The 24,815-nt window shown below is 45.0% G+C and overlaps 1 protein-coding gene across 2 annotated transcripts in view; it reads left to right on the forward strand.

The window, feature by feature from the left end:
- Positions 1-24,815, forward strand: part of sema5ba (sema domain, seven thrombospondin repeats (type 1 and type 1-like), transmembrane domain (TM) and short cytoplasmic domain, (semaphorin) 5Ba) — a 117,873-nt gene that overhangs the window by 49,878 nt on the left and 43,180 nt on the right. For both annotated transcript variants that reach the window (XM_071538838.1, XM_071538839.1), the window contains exons 4-5: positions 8,298-8,397; positions 8,946-8,991. In XM_071538838.1, the coding sequence (XP_071394939.1) occupies positions 8,298-8,397; positions 8,946-8,991 (146 nt within the window). The remainder of the gene's footprint in view (positions 1-8,297; positions 8,398-8,945; positions 8,992-24,815) is intronic.

The raw sequence follows: 24,815 nt of genomic DNA on the forward strand, positions 1-24,815 counted from the left end.
TGTCGGTGCTTCACTTCAAAGGCGTGCCATTTGAGAATGGCTCTCACGGCCGGGAGCCGCGGGGCCGCTGGCCTGTCAAAGCAGGCAGTGCCGGGCATTATGTGGAGGCAGCCGTATAGAAAGGCCAGCACAATGAAAGTGTCAGCAAGAACCTGAGATTAGCCTCCGTGATTGATGAGCGTTTTATAGCGGCTTGTTGAAGCGCTACCTCAGTCACCTGGAGGATGCCAGGGGGCCGGCTCACCAGATAGTGAATGTGTGTGCGTGCGTGCATGTGTTTTATTTATGAGCATGTGCGAGCATGTGTCTGTGTGTGTGTTTGTGTGTACCCATGTTCGTGCTTGCATGTCTGTATGCCTGTATGGCACGAGTAAATGTATGTGTATGCTTGACTGCCTGTCTAAGTGTGTTTTTGTGTGAGAGTAAGTGGCTGACTTTTAATCCTGGCAGTGTGTGTGTGAGCAGGGTGAAGGGATCAGAGGTCCTCCTGGCTGTCCCGGGCCTCTGAGCCGGTCCCTCCACTGGAGCATGCTATCTGACTTTGGGGCCCTTGCTCCATCCTCTGGCTTTTAAGCCTTTCCGGTTTGGCCCCCAGGACTCCTTGACAGGCGGGTTCTGTGGATTGTGATGATTTAAACAGACCGGATTTGTAATATTTTGGGACAGATCCATTGATAACTCATCTATAATTTTTTGGTATACTGTAGCATTGTGGATTATTACCGATTCTTTTCCGGGTCTTTACACTAACAAAAAGGGTTCTATATAGTACCCGAAAATAGGATGGAATAGATTAAATAAGTGCCACTCTTGGTATTTTCCATTTTGTTTTATTTCTATTTTGTATTTCAATAATTTTGATGGTTCTTTCAGTTATTATGTCTCGATAGAACAACTACCATAACCCTAGACCATGAAGCAACCTTATTTTTCCATGTGTATGCGATGTACTCTATATGAAGTGAAGCCTGTAAAGCTAGTTCAGGCAGACAACTCGAGTCGCGCTGCTAGACACATGATACACACTACTCATCACAACTCTTATCAAGCGCCCCCCTCTCAATAAGGCGGTCTATTTAAGCTTCCAAATACACCTGCTCACTCTCTCTCGCATTGCCATGCTGCTGCTGCTACACTGCTCAGACTGATGCTACACTGCTGCTCGGTTATTGCTGTCGCTCACCATGCCAACGTTTCATCACTCCCAGCATCCACCTGTAGGCTCTGATTTCTAGGTTTGCCATGCTCACTCCCTGCTCTCTCATTTGTCTCGCTTAGGCGTACGCTCGCAGGGAGTGAAAGGAGTCTAGATGCCAAAATGAACACTACATCTATATTTGCATTCATTCTCAATAAGCTGTACGTGAGTTGTCTGACTGAAATCTACATTAAGTCCATGAAGTATAGATGTATAGGCCATGTCCATTTTTGGATGTTTACACTTTTAATCCACCCCTAAGAAAATTTGTTTGGAAAATCGTTAAGCACTAATGCAGGATAGATGCATGGCAAGGCCTCCCTTGCCATGGGGGTGCTTACTATAATGTCTACCATTGTAAATGGATCAGTGACACACCGCTTAAGGTGTCACGGGGTGGATGTTGTCGACAACAGTGATAGGTATCACCCGAAGATGCGGGGGACAAGCAAGATAAACTTCTATGGTGTCGAGTATCAAACCTCTCCATCACCCTCACTCTGGCCTCTGCAGCATCACACTTAGTAGTCTTCCAATCTGCTCTAGCACACTTTGGAGATAGCTGTGTGTGTGTGTGTGTGTGTGTGTGTGCGATGTTCCAAAAGATGTGCCAGAGTTTTATGTCAAGCATGCCGCAGATCAGAGGAGAAATACGGCCTTGGACGCACGCAACCTCCATCTACAGGTACATTCAGTGCCGCCAAGTCATGATTTAGACGGATGATACTGGCTCGCAGCACAAGGCTACGGTTCTGATAACAGCTTGGAACAACAGTAGCAGCTTGAACGCTCTGAATCTAGATATGGGATCTGTTTTCGGATTATATAAGAACGTATGGAGTCTTTTATCGATAGGGTCAGTCTGATCTGTGAATCTGTATCAGCGAAGGAAGGAAACAAGGAAACGCCACCTTCCGAGTAAGTGTACCAAGGCAATGGTTGGCAATAAGACACTTTAACTCAAGTTTCACTGTCTCCTTCACAGTGAGCAGGGGGCAACTTGCCTGTTGGATTAGATGGCTTCAAGGTCTGGGTCTTGTGCTCTGCTCAAATCACTGTAATGGGCCTCTCTCTGAAGTGAGACAAAAGAGCACAGAGACAACCGGTGTACTCGCTTGTTTTCTCTCAAGTCTTCTCTTTCCCATTTGCTATTTACACCCTCTCCTTTTCCCTGCTCCCCCCCCCGCCTCTCTGCAATTCTCTATACCCATCTAATCTTCCCCTCCTCTCTCACTCATTCTTTCTTTCTTCTCTTTGCTCCTCCTCTTATACCCCTCTCCTTCTCACCCCCCCCCCCCCTTTCCCGTCACTCCCTTTCTCACTCTCTCCTCTTTGCTCTGTAATAGGCCGAGAAATGTATTGTGCACTGGGCAACGGGTTCCTCTATCTCTCTCATCTTCTGGGTAATGGCGCTGTCGCTTAGCCATCGCGTCGCCGTCCAAAGGGCTCTCGAGGAGCGGCAGAGCGATGTTCCACTAAGACAGATGATAACGGTTCCGTTGAAAGAAGAAGTATGAGCCGTGAAAATTTTTAGCTTCTGTTTTTCGCTCTCTCGCTCTCTCTTTTTCTCCCCCTCTCTCTCTCTCTCTGTTTCTTTCTCCATTCATGATTACAGTTAACCTAATTGGGCCGCGCTATCAGTGCTGCAGTGTGTTTGCGGCCATCAGTCAGCCGGCTGAATGGTGAACCATCACTCAGTTTAGCATGCCGCTGGGCACACCTCTCACCCGCTGATGATGTGTGTCAGGATATCAGATGCAGGGCCCAGGAGAGGGGGAAGAGGATCAGAGAATAGAAAACGTTTAGGGCTTTATTGCCACTTTAACTGAATAGCGGCAAGGCGGCAAGCAAATTGCTCTCTTTGCTTGGTTGTGTCCACGCTCTCTCCTGTATCCCCTTGTATCCTACATCCGCACTTTTTCCTCTCTCTCTTTCACGCTCTCTTTCTGTGAAAATCTATCATAGTTGTGCTAATTTTGGAGTTCTTAACTTGCATGCACGCAGATATACACGGGCGCAATCACTATCAAAGAAACACAGGTTTGATCCAGTCCAAGTAGAGCTCAGCACGCTCTGGCAAATTGTCGCTATAGCTCTTCTGGATGTTGCCTCTCCGTTGGTTTTGTGAGAAGCAGACGGACATCCTTACCGGTCACTGACTGAGAGGCTATTAGCCTCCTGGCCCCCAGCGCCATTCCTCCTGTGGCTGCTCAGTCCCCTGGCTCTCTCCGGGCCCTAACGCTGCCCCTAACCCGCAGACTCCGCTATCAGGGTTCAGTCAAGAGGAAGAGGACTGGGGGAGGGGGGCGGGATGGTGGAGGGATGAAAGGACGGAGGGGTAGAGGGAGAGTTGTGCTCCACTGAGCCTCTCTTTTTCAAACTATAGCCCTCTGCAACTCGGGAGCAGTGAAAAGCGAAAGTCGAGTTAGAATAGGAGAGATAGTGGGGAGATGGGGGTAGGCAAGGCGGGGGTGGAGATGGGGGGGCAGGGGGAGAGAGAGATATGAAGACCAAACAAAACATATTTCAAGGAATTTTGGCCAGATAATGCCGTTGCTCCCACTGAGGGAATGAGGGGAGATGTGGCTATTATGGCGCTACCTAAGTTTCCTCAGCACAACATGCCTAGCTGTATATTGTATGTAAATCTGTATATTGCAGGATGATGTGGTTTCAGGGCTGTTATTTGGCCAGAATGATTATTTTCATATTCCTTACTGTCAGTTGAGTCAAATCCATTTGGGATGCAATCTCGTGTGGTAATTGACACAGGAAGTGATCCTCTATTCACTGAATCATCTGCCAGATGGCTTTTTCTTCATAGAATAGCAATGAGTCCTCATGTAACCTATTTTGTTAACAATATTGGATCGACCACCTTGCCCTCAAGATAACGATTTTCAATTTTACCTCTTTTCAGCGAGTCTAATTCCCATCCGCGAGACGTTGTGTTGCTCTCTGTATACCCTGGGGACCATGCTGATAGACAGCTACCTTTAGTACAATATGTGTCATTCATAGCTCATTAAACAATGTAGCACTTGAGGGGAGAAATCAACAAGATGCTCAATTATAATGCTAATGAGAAAAAACTGTGTTGGTTTTAATTTTCTATACTGAGCAGAATGTAATTAAGTGAACACTTTTGCTGTCAGAATTAAAACGAAAGCAAGGGTTTTAATTAAAGAAAAAAAAAACGTTTACTGAAATTATAGACGCCGGCTTCCAAGGTTATCTGCCCTTTGTCCTCCGCCAGTAGTTTGCTATGCACTTAGAAGATTTCATCAAGTCAACAGCCAGCATTTACTGCCAGGGCCCAGAGAGGGATTTGAAAGGAGCCATTTGATGACCCTCGCTCAGTCTAATTAAACTGGAGTCATTTGAATCCCCAATCGCCCAATCGGTGCCTTTAATGGTGCTGATTCTCTCATTTTATATGATTGCACAGTCAGTAGTCTGGTTCTCTCTCGCTCTCTTTTCTCTCTTTCTCTCACTTATGTCTGAAACCCCCGTCTCACCCTGCCTTTCTGAAAGCTTTCTTGGGTCACGAGAACATGCACAGCCATGGTGGAAGACATTAATTGTGAAGGCTTAGACACTGCTTGACTCTTTTCATTGGTATTTCCATCATGCCCCCCGCTGGCTGACACCATCCTCCCTTCTCAGACAGGCGGAGTTTGATGGGCTCGCGGCCCAGACCACCCGCCCAAACTCTTAGGGATTAGATAGAGGTAAGATTGGGTTTTATCGGATGCCCTTTCCTCTGTGCTCCAACTTGAGGGAATCTCACATTCCATCAGGTTTTAAGCGATGAACGGATTGGATTGGATTGTGCTTGAGCTCTGTGTGTGTGTGTGTGTGTGTGTGTGTGTGTTTGCGCACACGTAGGTGTTTTGGATCCACATTGTTGTGCTTTCATTCCCTCAGCTGTCTGTCTACTAACTCCATAATTTGTTGCCATTTGCCAGCTTTGAATGCTCTTCAGCCAGACCCCGGCTAATAGCGGCTCACAGATCAGTCGGGGTGCTACTTCACTTTGCCCACATGCTGGTTGTGTGGGAAGAAGCCGCCTGTTTAAAAACTGTTAGAATCGAAAAGATAGAAAGGTTATGATTCATGTCCCCCCGAGACGAATGTCTCCGCCACTGTCCTCATCCCTCTCCTCAGCCCTTTGGCAGCCGCTAGCTAATGCATTAATCCATCTGCCTGCCGATTGCAGAGGGAAAAAAGAACGTAATAATCGTCCATCAAGTCCGGCTCGGGGCCCAGGGGCCAACCATGAGGGAGGAGGGCTTTCATATTCATCCTGCTTTATTGTCCCTCCATCGCCCCGCCACCCGGCCAGACAGTTATGAGGGGAAGGAGCGAGCTGTGCATATAAAACCACTTGTAAGTAGGGGGATAAATGTCAGTCAATGAAAGACCCCTCACTGTCAGGGAAGCCTTTCTAAGAGAGTAAACAAGCTCATGGTTCACAAGCTTTCCTGCATGCCACTGAATCAAATTTAGCCGTGCTGTCTTTTTTACAAGCCTGTGAAGAGATATTCATGATGTGGGGAAATGTTTATTTGGGTGTAATGGTCTTGGTTTGAATTTCAAGTGATTTATGTTCCACATTAAACTGTTTGAACTGAATGCTAACAGCTCCTGTTTTTACTGTTAGGAGCATACTGCTTCCGTGGGAACAATTTTCTTATCTATTTCTCCATCGCATATTCTTATTTTATGGTTCATGTCATATACTCTTCTTTAATGGCCTTATTTAATGGGGAGAATAAGTCACTTTTTAAAAGTGTCTGTCATTTGTCAAATGACATCATTTTCTATTTCTGGATGTTTTCCAGAGTGGATATTATGTATGTTTGGCTTGTTAGCTGCTGTATTTTACTCCTACGGAATACATTGGAATTAGCGTTGGGTTGTTTTCCACACTTTTATGACCCACAGACCCAACTCTGTTCTGGCTAAAGCCTCGCTCCTCTCATATCATCTCTCCACCTCCCTCTCTTTTCACCTCTAGCTTCTCTCTCCTCTACTCTACCCTCACATGGTAACATGATAAGCCAGTCCAGGCAGCATGTATACTTACACATGTACCACGTGAACTGGAGGAGGACCCATCACAAAGCTCATGTAATTATTCCACTCTGTCACGGCTCTTGCAAATTGCTTTGACAATGTTTAGAGATGGAGAGGATGTTAAATGATCCTCTTGTACCATTTTGGGAGTTAGGCTTATGTAGTTTACTCATGCATGCAATTTAAGGTGTGTTTACATAAGATTGTGAGAAAGATGACCCTCATTCCTCCCTGCTCCCCTCTGCTCCTCCAGGCTTTGGCCTGTGCAGCCATTAATCAGAGGCTGACATGCAGATGGTCCTCCTCGCCTCCTCGCACCGGCCTTGTATGGTTTCTACACCCACGCTGCATGTCAAAGATGCTGAACACATACATGCATGCTCAAATGTGAGAAATGGAAGCAATGTATGTGTGTATGTAAGATAAATATTTAGAGAGTGTGAGAGAGAAGTTTCTTTTGCCTTATTAGCATTACATTGGGACGTCCAGTGATTTGTAATAGTTGCCAAGGTTATCAGGTTTTAATCCTGTGTGTGTAAACTGAATTTATGGTATATTTTGACCAAAAAAATTACATATGTCAGAAGTTAAACAACCAAATCTGGCTTTAAGTTCAAGGTTCAGGGCAGCTCAGTAAACACTATCTAAAAAAAACCATTTTAATGAATCCCTGGTCATTACTAATTACACGTGAATAGTATTTAATTATGTGTATGTTTCTGTGTTTTTAAGTTTGTTTGTGTGTGTGGGTGTGTGGGTGTGCGTGTGTGCGTGTGTGTGTGTGTGGTATGGCATCCTTGTATCTGTATCTTTCATGAGGAGTGCCATGCTGTCTTGCAGCAGCAGCCGCTCTGTCTTCTGATCACTCATATCTCTAGTTATGTTTCCAGATGACAGGCCCATATGGGACCCATCCATCCTGAAGCCTGTTCCTTCACATGATGGAAAGCTGTCTCACTGTACTCAGTGACTTTGTCCAACACTTACATGCAGAGCCACAGCCTCCAGCTTATTCCACCTACATTAATGTTTAAAGAAGATTAAGGTTTAAGCTTTTAAATGTTTGATGACTGCTTCCCTAATGAATAGGATTATCAGTGGTGTGTCCTAATGTTTTGCCTATGATCACCATAAGTTATACATCTTGGCTTCTACTTTGGAATATTTGTTCATGTTCTTGTCTTGCAAGCAAGGTTATTATATGCAAACAATTGCATATAATAACCTTTTTTTGAAATTTGGACATTTCACTGGAACTAAGAAGTGAACAGTTTCAATATATTTATGAAGTTGGCATTTAGTACTTCTGCTGTAAGCATATGCTTCCAGGGCTGCAGGTGTTAAAATCATCATTCAGCGCCATGCTTCTTTCACTTGTGGAAATGTCCCCTATTTAACATAGCTTTTTAAACTGGTTAAAGGCTTCTGAATTCCTACTAATTGCTGTGACACTGTGTACTACAAGGTAAAATATGGCAAATCCCCTTTTGCTGTAGATTCAACCGTGTGGCGAAATCCATTTAATGGTCGAAGAGAAAATGCTCTTTTCCTGTGGCTTTTAATGTGACGCTAAAAACCCCGCCAGGCGGCCCCCCTGCTCCGTTGCTTTGAAATTCTTTTGATTCGTGAAAGCGGGTGTCAAACAGTGCTGTGATTTGAGCCGTGTATGCCACGGGGAGCTGTGTTTGACTGGACGTCGGGTTGCATTAGGATCACTGGGCTTGATGCGGGCCGGACGGCTTTGTCCCTCTCTGCAGGAGACCCCCCGCTGGTGTGTATGGCGGTGCGTGGCGCAGCGCAGCAGAGTAGCACCGGATGCTCCGCACCGCTCACTGCGCTGGACTCTTTCCCATGCAGCATCATACACCCACACTCGAAGCATAAATAACCGCAATGAAATGGCTGTTTTGTCTGTAGATGCCAGTACCTTTCATTTACGGTTTTAAGACATGATTTACATAGTTAGGTTATTGCTCAACGCTAACCTCTCGCTCTCTTTTTCTCTCTCTCACTCTCTCAGCTCTCAGTCCGTGGATTTCCATCTTCTCCCACCCCGGGGTGAGAGACTACTCCCAGCTGACCCTTGACCTGACTAGGAATGAGCTGATTGTGGGCGCCAGGTAAGAAAGCATAAATCCATTCAGCCTTTTTGCCCTTTACCCACAGCCCACCATGCTGAGAAATCTGACACCCTCTCTGAGTCACTCATACAATGCAGTTTTTCAGGTAATGATCACTTTTTAAGTACTCTACTGAGGCCTTGTTGGACTGAGCCAAGCTTTTCGATTTGGCAGGAATCAATTTGAAAGAAAAATGCCCCAAGAGTGTGTGTGTGTGTGTGTGTGTGTGTGTGTGTGTGTGATTGTGTGCATGTTCTCATCAACCAAGGAGGAGTTCAGCTGCGGCCTGATTTGACCCTGTAAAAAAAAAAAACATATGCACACGCACGCACACGCGCCGCTGTGATGACTCAGAGCTACAGGAAGCAATATTTTACGAATCGCAATATAACATTTCATTGGCGCTGCTTCTGGGTGACAGCGGCCAAAATTTCCCTGTCTCTTTTGTAATACTTCATTTGCATTATTAATCAAAAGCATATTTTTTGTTATTCTTTTCGTATGGTGCACAGACTGATATAACTCCCCCTCCTCTCTCCTCCATGCAGAAACTACCTCTTCAGGCTGGACCTCAGTAACATGTCGCTGATACAGGTATGCATATCTCTCTTGTATATCTGTCTTTCCTCCTCTCTCTCTTTCCCACCCTTCCTTTCACTTTCCCCCGCCTTTTCCCCCCAGCTTTTATGTGTGTGGTCCTGCATCTGCTGGTGCTGCTGTGTCCTCCCTGGTTCTTAGTAGCTTAGCCTTCCTCCTCCTCCTACTCCTCCTCCTCCTCCTCCTCCTCCTCTTCCTCCTCCTCCTCCCCAGCCGCCACTCGGCAGTTGGGCTGCTCTCCTATTCTGCTGGTTCTCCCTTTGATGTTCCTCGTGTTGCTGGATCACTCCTAACAGGGGATTCAATGAGTGGAGAGGGTGTGGGACAGGGTGATTTTTATTTTTTTTGATGAGTGAGGAAAAGCATATGCATGTGCATGTAGGTGTGTGTGTTGTGCTTATATCCTTGTGAGAACCAGTTTGAGTTTTAGACCTTCGGGGTGAGGCCATTTTTTGCAAAGTGAGGACATTTTGGTTCAGTTCTTGCTTCTTGACCGGGCGAGTTTAGGCTTCAGACTCAGGTTTAGGGTTAAGGTTAGAATCATGATTAGGTTAAAGGTTAAGGTTAGGGTTAGGGGTTAGGGAATGAATATAGTAAATAGAAGGTCCTCAGAATGATAGATAAGTACAAGCATCTGTGTGTTTACTGGCAGGATCTCTGAACCTGGTATAGAATAGCACAAAATACAGATCTCAGTCATCCTTTACAAGGTTTAGAGCAGCTTGATGACTTCCGGTGGGCATAGACACCATCTGATTAGATTCTTTGGGAGCAGTTCATAGCAGATATCTGATGGATAGCTCACAGACTGGGAGCTACAGCGGCCAAAACAACCCCCTCCAAAGACAGACCCTGTGTTATGGCTTTGATTAACTTTTAAAATGGCGGATGTTTCTGCTGCTGTTTTCCCTCCACGCATAAAAACTTAAGAATGTCTGTTCACATTTGTGTTGCTGCCAAAAAATGTTTTCTTTGATAAACCGATCACAATATAATGTTCAACCGAACCTGTTTTTCATCTCTACAAAGACTATATTTTGTTAATAAAATATATTTTGGGCAGCAGCAAAACAGTGAGCAGACAGTGTTTTTTTCTCTCCTCTCCTTCTTCCACACATAACCTTCAGGTGACTGAGACTCAATCGTCATTCTGGTCCAGTGCTTGTAATACAGTGTGTGTGTGCTTATCATTCTGGAGGGTCACAGCCAGGGATGTAGGAGAGTAAAGTCACCTAAACTCAATTTACCCACCTTTGACTGACATAAAACTTTCTGATATAAATGTGATGTAAATTCATACTATACACCATACTAAGTAGTATCAAAATTATATGTTATATTAGGATAGGGTCTTTTAAGAGTTAAAGAAAACAAATTTATACTGTTTTGAAAATAGTTTTTTGTTTATACTTGAGGTCATAGTTTACCACCTTTTATTTACCAGGATAGTATTTTCTTAAAAACGTCATATGAGTCCAATACTACTTACACTATTGTTTACTATGAAAACATAACATCATGATTTATATTAGCTTAATGAGGTGGGTAAACTCCATTTCACAAATAAAAGTGGTGGGTAAACTGAGTTTGGGTGTGTTTAGTCTCCATGACACACAACACAACAAATGCACTTGCAGTTGCATCAGTTTAAAATGGTAATCCTTGAGTTCCTTGTTTGTCTGATTTTGGTGACATCTTTGTTGCTCAGCGCTCATTGCTGTTGTGTTTCTGCACTGCTCTTCCCAGAGATCACCTGTCAATCAAACAGTGTGTCCAGTACTGTGACGTCTTTTTCCATGGAGCTTCTGTTGATGAAGTTTGAGTTTCTGTAGGTGGTGCTCTTTTCTTTGTTTGTTCAGTTCAGTTGCCAGTTCTTCTTCTATTTATTCTAAATGTTTTTATTATTTTTCCATTTTGCTGGAAAGAAATAACAGCGGATTGGTACAACTGGGTTGAATGCCTGCACCTGTGCACATGCTTATAAAACGTGTGTGTGTGTGTGTGTGTCCTCTGCCTCTGGGCAGAATGTGTGTGTGGGTGAGAGGCCTGTGGTGATGTGAGCTGTGCAGTACAGTAGCGCCGGTATAGCTGAGAGTGCTAGCTCTGGGGCAGAGGGTTGCCATACGGTTGCATCACACATCAGGAATGACAAGCTCCCTCTCTCCATGGGACTCTTTAATCTAAATCTGTACATCACTCTCACCGAGGAATGGAAGCAGTCTTTTTATATAAGACTACCCAGTACAGTTCTACTGTGCTTCAAAAGGATCGGAGGAGATTTTCTGTTTCAGCCATAATTTGCAAAAGTTTTCCATTGCTGTGGTGCACGTTTGGTTAGTTTGATATTTGACCTTATTTTGATTCTATTATAGATGCAATTTACTTCTACTCCTATTACACCAGGAAATTTGAACAAGAACACATGGGGAGTAGCTGCAAGGGAAGGGAGTGTAACAAAACATGCTGTATACACTCATTCACCCCTGGCATCTCCCCAATAAAAACACAGCCGCTGATCAGCTCCATTGGGAGTTTAAGTACTTTGCTCAAGGGTACATCAACAGTGTTTACTGAGGAGGGGAGAGAAACACTCATTTGCTTGTTCTATTCAGATATTCAGAGGCACTGCGGAGATTGAAGCCACCAACCTTGGTCTTTTTATCACAAGCTTGTGTATTTTATTCCAATTTCCTGCATCATTTCAAAGTGACTAGGAATAGTCTTGAATCATGATGCAAATTAAACCAGTCTGAGGGGTTTAACTTTTTGCTACGTTTTGGCAAATGTCTAATCAGTTATGCAGCATCACTTACACTGTTATTTCAAGGACGACGACAACAACAACAACCCGCATCGCTCTATACAACATTCCCCACAGGATGAAAACACATCACCAGACTCAACTTAGTCTGACAAAGTCCCCTTTCACGACAGTCACAACTGAATGGCAAAATGTGTACAGCTGCCACCCGTGTGTCAGTGCCAGTATCAATGCTCCCTTTGTCTGCTTGTCCCGGTTGTCTTGTTTTGGAATAGGGAAGTCGACTTATGTGGTTTGTCATTTGTTTCCACCCCAGTTGTGTTGTTTTCCGCAGCTCCGCGAAGCTGTTCTCTTTGTCCTGAAATTAGCATCTGCCATCTTTTAACATCTGTATACCACACAGCAATGCAAGTAAGCACACATGCATACACACACACACACACACACACACACACACACGCTGACACAAGTGCACACATATAAACACTCAAACATACACAAACACACACACTCCTTCTAAATTTGTCTCTGCTTTCTTTCGGTCTCTTTCTCCCTGGCTAACACACACCTACACACACAGTCTTGGCTTACTGTGAGCTATAGGGATAAATGAGGCAGATCCTTCTTCATTCTGGCCAATGCGGAGGTGTCACCAGTGATGCCAGGGCCGAAATCAATGAGAACATTAGACGAACTGCCCAGTTAGAGAGAGAGATGGGGAGTCGGAGGAGGAGGGAGGAGGGTCTGTGCCCCTGTGCCTATTTGCCGGCGTGCCAAAACAGCCCAGAGAGACGGAGGAGGGAGGCATCTCAAAATACCTCCATCCCCTTGTTGTATAACCACATGGAAAACAAACCCAAATCTCCCACTTGCCAATCCAAGCCTTCTGCCTTAACATCAGAAAAAGGCATTTCTCCAGAGCGCTGATTTTAGATACCTGAGCCAGCAATATGTCACTCAAACATCCAAAGCACCTCTCTTCCTACACTTTGAAACCGTCAGAGACGAGCGAGACAAACTCGCTCTCCGGCCGCAGCGCACGGGAACCGAGCTGACCTGCAGAAATGGACCCGGCCCTGTGGGACTCCGAGGATGACTGGCTTCGCATTGAAATAGAGGTCAGCCATTGAGAGCGGGTGAAAGTCATCCCGACGCTGTTTAGAAATGACTCGCTGATTGATTGAAAAGCAAACCGGGGAGGGTGGCCTGCTCGCAGTTGTGCCACAATGCCGCATTCTCCGCTTTGCTCCGCTCTCCCCATTCATCTCTTTAGATTGGCCGGCCCGGGCTTTCCAAGTAGGCCATTATCATCGCCTGTAACCACATACCGCTGTCACCGTCACCATCCCTCCCCCCCGCTTTTAGTCTCTGCTTTCCTCTTCTGTGTGAAGCTATTAGAGTCTGTATGTGTTTGTGTGTGTGTGTGTGGTGACTTGTCTGTGTGTGTCATCCAAAGGGCTATCCATGACAGAGCCAAATTAGAGAGCCGGCCCAGGCCAAGCTGTCTCACACCCCGAGCCAAAACAACCGCTGTCTGGGTGCGAGCAGAAGAGATGAAGGGCCGGCCTTATTTTGCTCACGCTAAGGAGTCTGTGTGCGTATGTGTGTGTGGTAAGGCCGGTGTGTATATGCCAGTTTTTCAGTCTTTTTTTTTTTTGTTTTTGGCAGAGAGGGTTTTGAAGGCGGGCCGTGCCAGGAGGGAGGGCCGCCGAGGTGCTGATGCCAGGGCTTTTAAAGACTCGGCCCGGGTTTCTGTTCAGGCACCTGGGAGAACACCTGCCATGGCCATTAGCGAGCAGGCAAGCGTGGAAGAATAAATGCGTAGGCCGTCGGAGGTGGGGGGAGAGAGAGAGAGAGAGAGAGGGAGGGAGAGGAGGCAGAGACAGAGAGGGAGAGACGGGGATAAAGAGGGAGAGGAGGAGAGTGAGAGACAGAATGATAACGATAAAGGCGCGAGAAAGCGACGAGAGGCAGAACCAGAAGAGAATGAGAGAAGAAGAACGAAATAGGAGAAAGCAGCCTTTTTACGGACAGCACCGGGAAAGTATAGAGGGAGGCGGTGAGCTTTTCAGCTGCGGCTCAGCATGTTCTCTCTGGCCCTGGCGAGCCTCAGCGTCTCTCTGTGGAGCCAAACAAAATAGTTTCCCCAGCGTGAAATACCTGCGCAGGACGAGTCCGTGGGGAACTTTCAAAGCCCCCAGAGACGGATGCCTCACACACACACACACACACACACACCAGCTCTCCGCTCTTGTCTTTTGTTGAGGAGAGGCTGATTTTTGGCAAAACTCCCCAGGGGGTTTTTGCAGAGGCCAAAGGAATATTTTCCTATTATCTCGTAAAGTTGAAAAATGGCTATCCTGCACACATGCACGCACAAGAAATACACGCGCACTAACCTGGCAAGTGGAGAGGAAGAGGCAGATGTGTGAATAAATGATGTCTTTTGTCGCCACCAACAAAGATATATATGCGTGCACACACAAGGTACCCCCCCCCCCCCCCCAAACACTCACACACACACCTCCCACCCACCTACCCCCCAGTGGGATTGCTGCATCCTACTCAGGCAGAGCTGCTGTTCTGAACATCTGATGCTGCTGCATATTCTTAGAAATCGGCGTCTCTGTCCTCCACCCTCCTCCTCCTCCTTTCATTTTTAAACTTTTAATTCTCAGTTGCACTCACACTCACTCACTTGTGCTCTCTCTCTCGCTCTCCCCCCTCCCTTTCTGTGGGATGCGGTGGTGGTGGTGATGGTGGTGTGTGTGTGTGTGTGTGTGTGTGTGTCGGGTGGGGGGGGGGGGTTCTGATTGCATCCCGCCCACATGCTCTGTCCTAGCAGCCCCCACTGAGAGAGCGTTCTCTCTGATGTGGTCGGCCTGCTCTCCGCAACAATCAAAACAGCAGGCGGAGGGTGGTGTGTGTGTGTGGGGGGGGGGGGGGGGGTGATCGAGGGAAGAAGAGGAGCACCAGAAGAAGAAGGGGAAGGGGGGCGGAGGGTGATCGAGGGAAGAAGAGGAGCACCAGAAGAAGAAGGGGAAGGGGAGAAAGATGAAACAGAGGAGCAGGGAGAGCGGGTAAGAAGGAGGAGGGACAGAAACATCTCAAACGAGAGACAAAGATTGAAAGACAGAGAGAGAGAGAGACGGACAGAGAGAGAGAGAAAGAGAGAGAGAGAGACGCACAGTCGAGTCAGAGCAAAGGAGACGAAGCGAGGATTCTGTTTCTGTCATCTGTTTCTTTGCTCTCGCTGTTTATTTTTCTTTGGAGTGGGATGCAGATCTGCCAGATGTGCTGTCAAGAAAAAAAAAAACAAAAAAAACATAACAGCAACTTTTGATGGGAAACTTTTCTTCACTTCATGTCCATGATTGGAATGAATGCTCAATGGAGTGTATGCCTCGAATTTCTATCCGTCTTTCCTTCGCCCCTCTTCCGTTTTTCCTCACCTTCTTTTGTAGTTACCCAGTAATAGAAACTAACACAAGGGGAGCTCTGTTTAGATGGCTCTTTCATTCTTTCTCATGTTGCAGTGTACTAACAGGAGATAGGTTATTGATTTGTCTCCCGCTAACAGATTTGTCCAAGTCCAGGGAGCTGCAGAATTGCACCGAACGTCTTTGTCTTTGGCTGGATTGCGTGGCCGGTGTTGACCTTGTCAGTTTGTTTCAGACACTCTACAGTTTTCTTCAGTCAGTCATGCCAAAAAACGTCTAGCATCTTCACACACTGTAGCTCCAAGCTACCCACACACGGGCACGCACATACACACACACACACACACGCACACGCACACATGCACCTATGTATGCACGCTCTCTCTCTCTCTCTCTCTCTCTCTCTCTCTCTCTCACTCTCTCTCTCTTACACACACACACACACACAGACACAGACACAGACACAGTTATTTGGCAGGGTCAAGGCTTCTAAGGCTTCAGTATGAGCCTCAGCCTGTTGTCAGGAGATGGTAAAGAATGTAATTCCTGGCATCAGGCAGGCAGTTGGCGCGGGGTCACCAATGTTTTGACCTGACTTTGTTACTGAACTAGTAGCACTTACAGAGATGGAGGATAGGGGATGGGAAAAGGAAGAGGAGGAAGAGTGAGGATAGGAAGGAAGGTGAACTGTACAGTACTGTAGGGGGCATTTTAACAGGAACTGGGGAGGATGTGTGATGGGGATACCAAAATATCCTGCACCTTGCTAAGTTAGTTAAAAAAAGAACAGTAGGTTATTTTAATTGAAAAAAAAAAAACTTAAACAAAATAAACTACATAAACAAAGCAAAGCATCAATCAAAAAAAAATTCATTGTATGATATAATTGTAGTAACTTGGTGATCTGTGATTAAAGAAAAATGATGAAATTATGAAAATACCATCCTTTTTATTCAATAACCTTGCTACACTGTCTTTTACCAGCTATTCATCTAGCTAGCAAGGTTAGCGAACCAGTTAGATAACAAATAGACAAACACAAACCAGTAATACTGGATAGATGGCTGTTTTGGCTGTTAATACAGCGACTATATGGATAAATTTGAGCATTTGAGTTAACTTATTGTTAGTTAACTTTACCTAAACATTACCTTTTGATGCAGATGCAGTTTACGATTTGCCGGTCTCTGATGCAATTCTCATGGAGAGCCTACAAAATGGATGCAATTTAAAATGTAGCAAAGTACAATACCTCAGTAAAATCATACGCAAGTAAAAGTAAAATTAATGACTTAAGAAAGTACACAAAAGTGCTCCTCAATCACAGTAGCAACAATAAATGTAATTTGTTGCTTCCACCCTTGGCAGTATGTGCAAGTGGAGGGAGGTAGAGCCGAGAGAGGAGGAGGGGAAGGGAGGAGAGACGTCTGCCTTCGCCAAAGCAGCTGATTATCCCAACATAGATAAGCCATAAGCTCTATGGAGCTGGAATGTAAACATCATATTACTGTCTGGATCTCCACCTATCTGTCTCCATCCATCCACCTGCCTTATCCCACCACTCTACCATCCCCCATCCCTCGTATTTTCTATCTCTCTCCATCTCCACCCAAACCATTGCATGCTTTCCATTCCCTTAATCGCATCTACTGTAAAATCACAAGACCTAGATGAAAAATTCTGGTGTGACATTTCTCCCCACCAAGGAGAAAATCACATTTGCTCCTGATCTGGATCTGTTTTTGCATTTCTGTTGGGTTCGTTTCCCCGTTGACCCTTTGTCTCTGTGCCCATCCATTATGTCGCTCCACTAGTTTTCCACTGAATGGAGCAATCAAGATTTACATCAATGTGCAGACTCCCAACATTCCTGTATGTACTCACTTCAATACTGCAGACGATAATGGATGTGCATGCCATGGCGAAGCTGCTCTTTCACCAGAACCAAGGTCTCACATCACTGCAGTACAGTATAAGATAAAGATGCGGTAGAGGAGGAAAAACATGTAGAAGGGTGCAGGCCAGTAAAAACGTATTTCATTTGACTTTTGCTTTTGTCTCTTTAAGCTCCAAAAGACACAGCCGTACTTTGATCCCGTAGGTGTGCTGCTGCTGAATTGCAGCGTTCCATGTGGAAGAGCACAGTCGAGCGTTTCCCTCTGATTGGTTTGCCCTTTTTGCAAATGCATGGGGGGTAATGGGGTTGTGGAAAGGGACGCTGATGGTTTTTCTGTGATTTCACTTTCTTTCCGAAAATACAGTCTTCCTCTATTGCCTCGCAGAGCTGCCCAATTTCAACAACCATTATCCCTGATATGAGGGGGACCCGGCGCGGGCCCTTGTGTTTTTTTTGCCAGAGCGAAACTTACTTGCTCTTGAGGTCACCTCTCTTATTTTCTTGCGTCCTTATTTTCCAAGTGAGGGACTTTTTTTTTTAGTTTTCTTGCTGAGAACATTTCAGAAGTTCTGAGAGAGGAGCGGTCCCCTGTGTGCTTCGGGACCAGGATCTGTCCTTATCGCTGTGTTTATGTTCGGGGTTGTTGGAGATGAGTTGTGTTCTCTGGTTCAAAGCCAGCTGATGATGAGCGGCCCCCAGGTGGCCGTCCTGCTGTGTGACATGATGGTCTCTCTCTTCAGAGCCAAAGACCTCTTTACCAGATGGAGGCTGGGATGTAGGCTGACAGTGGCACTCAAGCAAAACTGCAATGTGGTTCTACACTAAAATCTTGTTTTCTTTTTTGAAGTCACTAATTTAACTTATACTTAAGTATGTTTTGGGTTTTGTAGCCTAATTCACTACATTTAAATTGCACCTGTTATCGAGTAGCCTACAGTACAAATTTTGTAGGCTCTCCATAAGCATTGCATCAGAAACTGGCCAGTCATAAATTGTATCTGCATCAAACCTGCGTAAGCATGTGGAGGTAATAACTAAATACTCCAATTTATCCATGTTAATAGCTTAGTTAACATTAGCCAAAAAGGCATGCATCCGATTACTAGCTAGCTAGTTCGCTAGCCTTGCTAGCTGGTTGGATAGCAAAAGAATTGCAGTGGCGTAACAAGGATGGGCATTTTCAGGGTTTACACGGATAAAACAATGCCATGAATTTCAATATTGTGTTTTTTGAACATCCAATATAGTCTATACAGCATGCAAAACCAACAGTGTATTTTTAGAGTAAACAATAATCCACGTTGATAAGGCAGTTGTTGGACGATTCCTGCTCCCCACAGCTATCCCCATGTCAAAAATTGCTTAATTTTAATGTTTGATTTTAATGTGTCACAAGTACGTTTTCGCTATTATTATGAATTCTAAATTGATTAACAGAAAGAAAAACATCCCCATTGGTGTGATATGTTACTGTGTGTGCGTTACCTACTGTGTGCTTCCATCACAGATTATCCTACTTTTCCTGGTATTCTGAAAAGATGGAGTGTAAACATCCTTGAGGCAGGGTTTCAGTTCCAGTCTTTCCACGCTAATCTGTTGTCAGTCTTTGGGGGGGGGACAGCCTGTCGGACCGTTTGCTGTTGTTTGGTCCCAGGGTGCATTGTTTCCCTGGAATGGACCAAGGTCAGGAGAACAGAGGTGACCTCGGGGGTGAAAAGATCAACAACCTCCTGACCTGTGGCTGTCCATTCCCTTAAACAGGAAGCGCCTTGTGCAAACTCCCTCGTCAACAGAGATTGTTGGGAATGTCTCAATACGCCGAAAGAAAAATAAATACATCTGTTATTGTTGGTGTTTTTTCGGAGATGCTTAGAATTCCCCGGGGGAAGAGGGGATTGGCATTTAGCTCCGTTGAGGACTCTTAGTTGCTGAGAGACATTGAAATGCAAAGATGGCATTTGCATTGACTTTTTATCTTGGATAATAAGGCAGGTGTTATTAGCTTTCAGATTTACAAAGCCATTCCGCATAGGATTAGGGTTAGGGTTAATGTGATTCCTCATCTATGCTTGTCACATACAGCTACAGTCGTCACAATGCTGAAGGGCAGTGTGGGTACATGAAGGAAGCAGCGAAAGCAGGGATCACAGTGAAAGAAAAGGCCATGGATGGATCTTAGATATTCATACCCTTGATTCGCTCGCGGTAGCAAGCACCGCTCTCTTGAGCCGAGTTTGATGAGTCATGCCTGATTTCATTCACTCCGTTCATTAATTTTCGTGCTACAATCTGGCCAAGATTTAATTATTGATGTGGTCTTTGTCAGAAAGGAGGGATAATCTGTGAGCTACAGAGCTGAGAGCAAGAGGGGCTACTTGTCATCCTGTAATGTGTTCCAGCGTAGCCAGGCCGGCTAGGAGGGAATAATGATCCATAATGGTGTGTGTGTGTGTGTGTGTGTGTGTGTGTGTGTGCGTAGGCATGTATATGCGTGGGTATGTAAATGTGCTTATATACCATGTCTGCGTCCTTGTTTGCCTGTGTGTGCGTGGGTGCATGTGTGCATATATGTGTGAGTAAAAGATGTAATAATCCGCAGTGTTAGAGCTAATCACGGAGAGACTGTCTGTTTTCACCTGCTAGGCTCTCTAATGTAGAATCACAATGTGTGGGAGGCAGCAGCAGGGTGAGTGGGTTACCACATACGGGTTGTTACCACATACCCAACCGCTCCACAGATGCAACTGAAGAATTTCATTCCACGACGAGTTTATGAAACAGGTTCCAATCCCCAGTTCTGATTGGCTGAATCGTGTTTGTTATAAAATAAACCAGATAAATGCACTCCTGTCACCGCACATAACATAAATATTATGTAATGTGCTGACTGAAAATCACCACAACTATTTTCCATGGCAGAAGAATAATATTATAATACTATTTAAGGATAAGGATGCACTTTATTGATCCCCTAGGGGAAAATCGGGAAAGGAATCATTATTATGATAGGATTTATTGAACATTTGCATTGTTTTTTTAACCGTCACCTTGTACCTTACAGCACCTCTTAGTTATTCTTAAATCACATGACATGGCATGTCATGGTTTATCGCTTAAATTTACCATCTTCAAAATGTGACACCTACTTTTACAAAGTTACCGCAGGAAAGTAAAATTCATTGTGGTATATTGCTTAAATTTTTGGCAAAGATTTTAATTGCTATCTTCTTTTTTTTTTTTAATTGCAACTTTTCCAAGGATGCAATCGCCTGTATTTGTTGAAATGAACTTCATATTTTAAACTACAATGGATATATAGTGTTTTAGGATGAAACCGTTCAGCTAAATAAAGCTTTTCACGCTTCAAGGCAGGGTGTTGCAGGCTGAGTTGTCAGAAGTGTTGGTGAGGATTGTTCATGGATGGATGATTGTCTGGATCTCGCCGCCGTTGTTTGTTGTTCATCTCTCTTTCTGCCTCTGTCTGTCGGGTTTTTCCTCCCCGCCTCTTTCTCAACAGCATCAACATTTAGTCGGAACAGCTGGTGCACTTATAAGATGGTCTGCTATGTGCTGAATTGCAAGCGCGCGCGCGCACACACACACACACACACACACACACACACACAGACTCAGGCTGCTTCTTTCCACGCCCGCAACAGTATGTAGAGGAGGTGGAGGTTTACTGACCTCACGCTACATTGGTTCAATTTTTCAGAAATTGTGGTGCATGGCAGAGAAAGGTATGAGGAGAGGAGCAGGCGGTGGACAGGAATGTGTGTGTGTGTGTGTGTGTGTGTGCGTGCAGTGCATAAGCATGTGTGTATGGAGGGTGTGTGCATCTGTGTGTGAAAGAGCAAGAGAGAGAGAGTGAGCGAGAGAGAGAGAGAGAGAGAGAGAAGAGGATGGGGGTGTGTCCATGGCTTCTTGTGTATGGATCAGTGTCCAGAGACAATGAGGCTCAGCTATTGAAAGTCCTGTCACATCCACCTGTGGCTGCGTGCGCGGCTGTGGAAGCCCTAAGCGCGTGTATATGAGAGCGCACATGAACCTTATGAGCGCACGTGTTTAATTTCCAAGAGCGAGGCAGAGTCGACGGGACGGGAAGGGAAGGGAAGGGAAAGGATGGAAAGAAGAAGGAGGGTCTGCGGCGGCGGGCGCTTTGAAGTGAGGAGACCTTGAAGAGAGCAGAGATAGATGATCTCTCTCTCTCTCTCTCAGTGAGGTGGTAGATTATGCAAATTGTCCCACTCCTGTCCCAATGAGAGCACGGTTTGGAGAGACATTTAGAGGAACGCCTCCACTCAAGGATAGCAGAATGACGAGGTGGTTTCTGTGACATTGGCTATATGCAGAATGTTTTATCACTCCCAATAAATTTCTTCCAATTCACGATTCCTAATGACCTGATTATGTGAATGCTGAATAAAGTCATAGGTGTGAATTTTCATGCTGCAGAGAAGAACATTTTAGAGCTTCCCAGAAACTTGTTGATGCCATTTACTCTAACCGGATGAACTCCAGTATTCCAACCAAAGAAAGTAGTTTGCGTCAGTGCTTACAAAGCCATTAGCCACTAATACACTCTTATGGAACAGAATAAGGTTTATAGCCTTTTATACCCAGTGAAATTTCATTTAGAATGGGCTATTCCATTTGAGGTGATTACATAAGGCATTTTTATTCTGATTGGGCTATTATTCAGATTTTTAATCAAATATTAGGCTCCATGTAAACCCAGGCATTGATTATGGCAGAATCTCAGACTTTAAATACCATCTTTACATGTGCACTTCTGTAGACTGTTTCAATGTATTTTAATCCAGACAGGTTTCATTTCTTACTTTGAATGCACACCTCTTGTGTCCAGACCCGTTGCGCTGTGTGCCAAGATGTATGTATACAAATCTATCTTGACCATAACAAGTGCCAAAAGCTGGCACTTGTTCAAGCTGCTCCTATTCAAATAGCCATTGCTTGCCTGACACATTTATTTACAATATTCAGTTATAATTAGTTGTCACAAATGATGTTAGCAATGTGTCAGTGAGAGGCGGCCTTATCAACACAGTGCCACATTTAAGGAACGGCCGCATTTCCTATCGCCACTGCTCAAAAACCTTCCTCCGCTTCATTAGTATTTCCTGCTATCTATCTCTCCCTCTTTCTTTCTCTCGTAAAAATAGAATTCATTTCCCAGCCCAACCACCATCTTTCTGCAGTAAAAGTGATGAATCCTCTTTCCTGCTGCTAATTGTATTTTCTGCAATTTTATTTGGCTATGAAAAATTCATGATTTTTTTCCTCTCCTCCTTTAAGAAAGGTGCCGGGGGCACAATATTCTTATTGCGTCTAAGAAGTGGCAAAATTGGGAGGAATGGGGTGTCAGGCTTAAGTTTGGAGGGGGGATTGATGGCAGGGAGTGCACATGGTTGTTGGCCTTGCTAATAGATGGAAATGAACTCTGAAATGCATCTGAGGCGGCAGACACAAATAATAAACAGGTTCTGGGGGCCTTGGGCCATATTCCAGCATGAAATATGGGCTGTAACTTGCTGTCACAGAAAAGTAGACAACACTTTACTTTCATTATCTGGCATTTTGTGGATCAGGGACGGTTTGTTTTAAATGACACTTTAAGCATTTTGTTTGTTTGTTTTGCCATATAGCTGCCATGCCAGTGTAAGTATGTTTTGTGCACATGAAACCTTAGAATTTGTATTTTATTTATCCACTGAATGTGTGTCATAGTTTGGTAGAAAACATTAATTTCTCTCTTTCCATCTTGGCTGTCTTTGTTATGTTGCGTTATTAGTAATCAGGACATTTGTCGAGGGAAAATAAACACCCAAACATTACCGCTCTGACACACACGGCCTGCATGCTGCCCACACATTATACTGCTTTTATTCATGTTGTTGATGGCAGGCAGGCCATTCAGGGTTTGGTATAGTGTGAGGGTATTTTGAGGGAGAGGATGTTGAGGCGGAATTGGTATTCTCACAGGCGCTGTGTGAGCATGGCTTTGTTCCAAAGTGGTGTGAAGGAGGAGAGATAGGCACAGAGAAAGAGAGAGAGTGAGAGAGGGAGGGAGAGAGAGAGAGAGAGAGGGAGAGGGAGGGAGGACAGGGGGATTGGGGGGTTCTGTGTTCTGGTGAAGGTCAGGAGGTTAAGCCGATGGGATCCTTGGAGACGGGGCCCTGCCGAAAACATGGTAATGACCCAAGCCATGATTCATCGCAAAGGCATCCATCACCCAGTGTGTGTGCATGTGTGTGTGTGTGTGTGTGTGCGCGTGTGTGTGCGCGCGTGTGTGTGTGTGTGTTTAGCATGACGTCATCCCATCACTGCCAGAGCCAGGCTGTCAGGGGCTGACAGGCAGGGGGCTGTGGAGGAGCAGTGTTTTCATTTTGAACAGGCGGAGTGATGGACGTCTCTGGAGGGGGCGGGGTTGCAGTCAGAATGGCAGGTGCCATGTTGTTCACTGTGCCCATGGGAAGGGGATTTGAGCTTGTTGTTGACTGTCAGGGGCAGAGTTAAGCGACAGCGTGAGCCGCACGACTGGACCGGCTCCAACACACCAGACTGGCTGCTTTTCCTATTTTTATTTCTCCGTCGACTTTCACGCTCAGTGTTTTGAGTTTCAATTTAATCACAGTTTACTTAATATAACTGCGCCCCCCCCCCCCTCCCTCCAGTGCAGTCTGAAGCAGGTTAATTGAAGGGAGCTGCTGTGGGAGACAGGGAGATAAGCTGTAACTATCAATGTGGGCCAGGGCCCACTTACTCTACTGGCTCCAGGAGCTAAACATAGCTTTATTGCACTAATGAATTTGTCTCAATCTCCCTTCCTAGCCTGTGCTCATATGTGGTTACAGAGTGTGTGTGTGTGTGTGTGTGTGTGTGTGTGTGTGCGTTTGCGTGTGCATGTGTGTGGGAGGGGGGGTTCTTCAGTTTTCATGCTTTGTTTAGTTTAGTTTAGTTTAGTTTAGTTCATTTTAGTTCAGTTCAGTTCAGTTCAGTTCAGTTCGTTTCTTTTCGTTTTGTTTCGTTTCGTTTCATTTCGTTACCTGTCCTTTCCTTTCCTCTCCTTTCCTTAGCTTTCTTTTCATTTCATTTCATTTCCTGTCCTTTCCTTTCCTTTCCCTTCCCTTCCCTTCCTTTCACTGTCAGTCTCAAAAACACAAGGATCAGTGCATCAAAAATAATCAAGGATGACACCCAAAATGTGGAAGAATTATTTCCCCTGAAGTCTTTGGCATAACGAAGCACAAAAAGGGAATCTGGCAGAATGATCAATCACACAGTCCAATCAGCAAATGAAGAAAATCAGTCTATGAACACGACCATACAATAAAAACAATAGGAGAAATCCCAGGACAAAGTGCTGGTGATGGAAATGTGACTAGCTCATTAGTCTATGGATAGTACTGTTCAGTCTGGGTTTGCGCAATGGTTTTTTTTCCTCATTAGCCAGAATTTATGCAGAGAGTAATCATCCAAATCCGTGAACTTCCACTCCTGCAAGCAGTTGATATACATCTCCTTGACCTAAAACGTCACACATTAGCATGAAATATGAGAGAACCTTGAGCTTAAAGGATCATTCAATGTATTTAAACTCCATTTTGTCCCCAGAATGATTTTTGCAATTCTCTTAAGTTCTCATTAAATGTGGTTATAACATTTTATTCTCATTTAAATTCCTAAAGAGCCACATTCACCG

The sequence above is a fragment of the Centroberyx affinis genome, unplaced genomic scaffold, assembly GCF_046629955.1.
Source record: "Centroberyx affinis isolate AG114_WGS23_722 - 3 ecotype Tasmania unplaced genomic scaffold, CSIRO-AGI_Caff_v1 ptg003356l_1, whole genome shotgun sequence".
NCBI classification, from domain to species: domain Eukaryota; kingdom Metazoa; phylum Chordata; class Actinopteri; order Beryciformes; family Berycidae; genus Centroberyx; species Centroberyx affinis.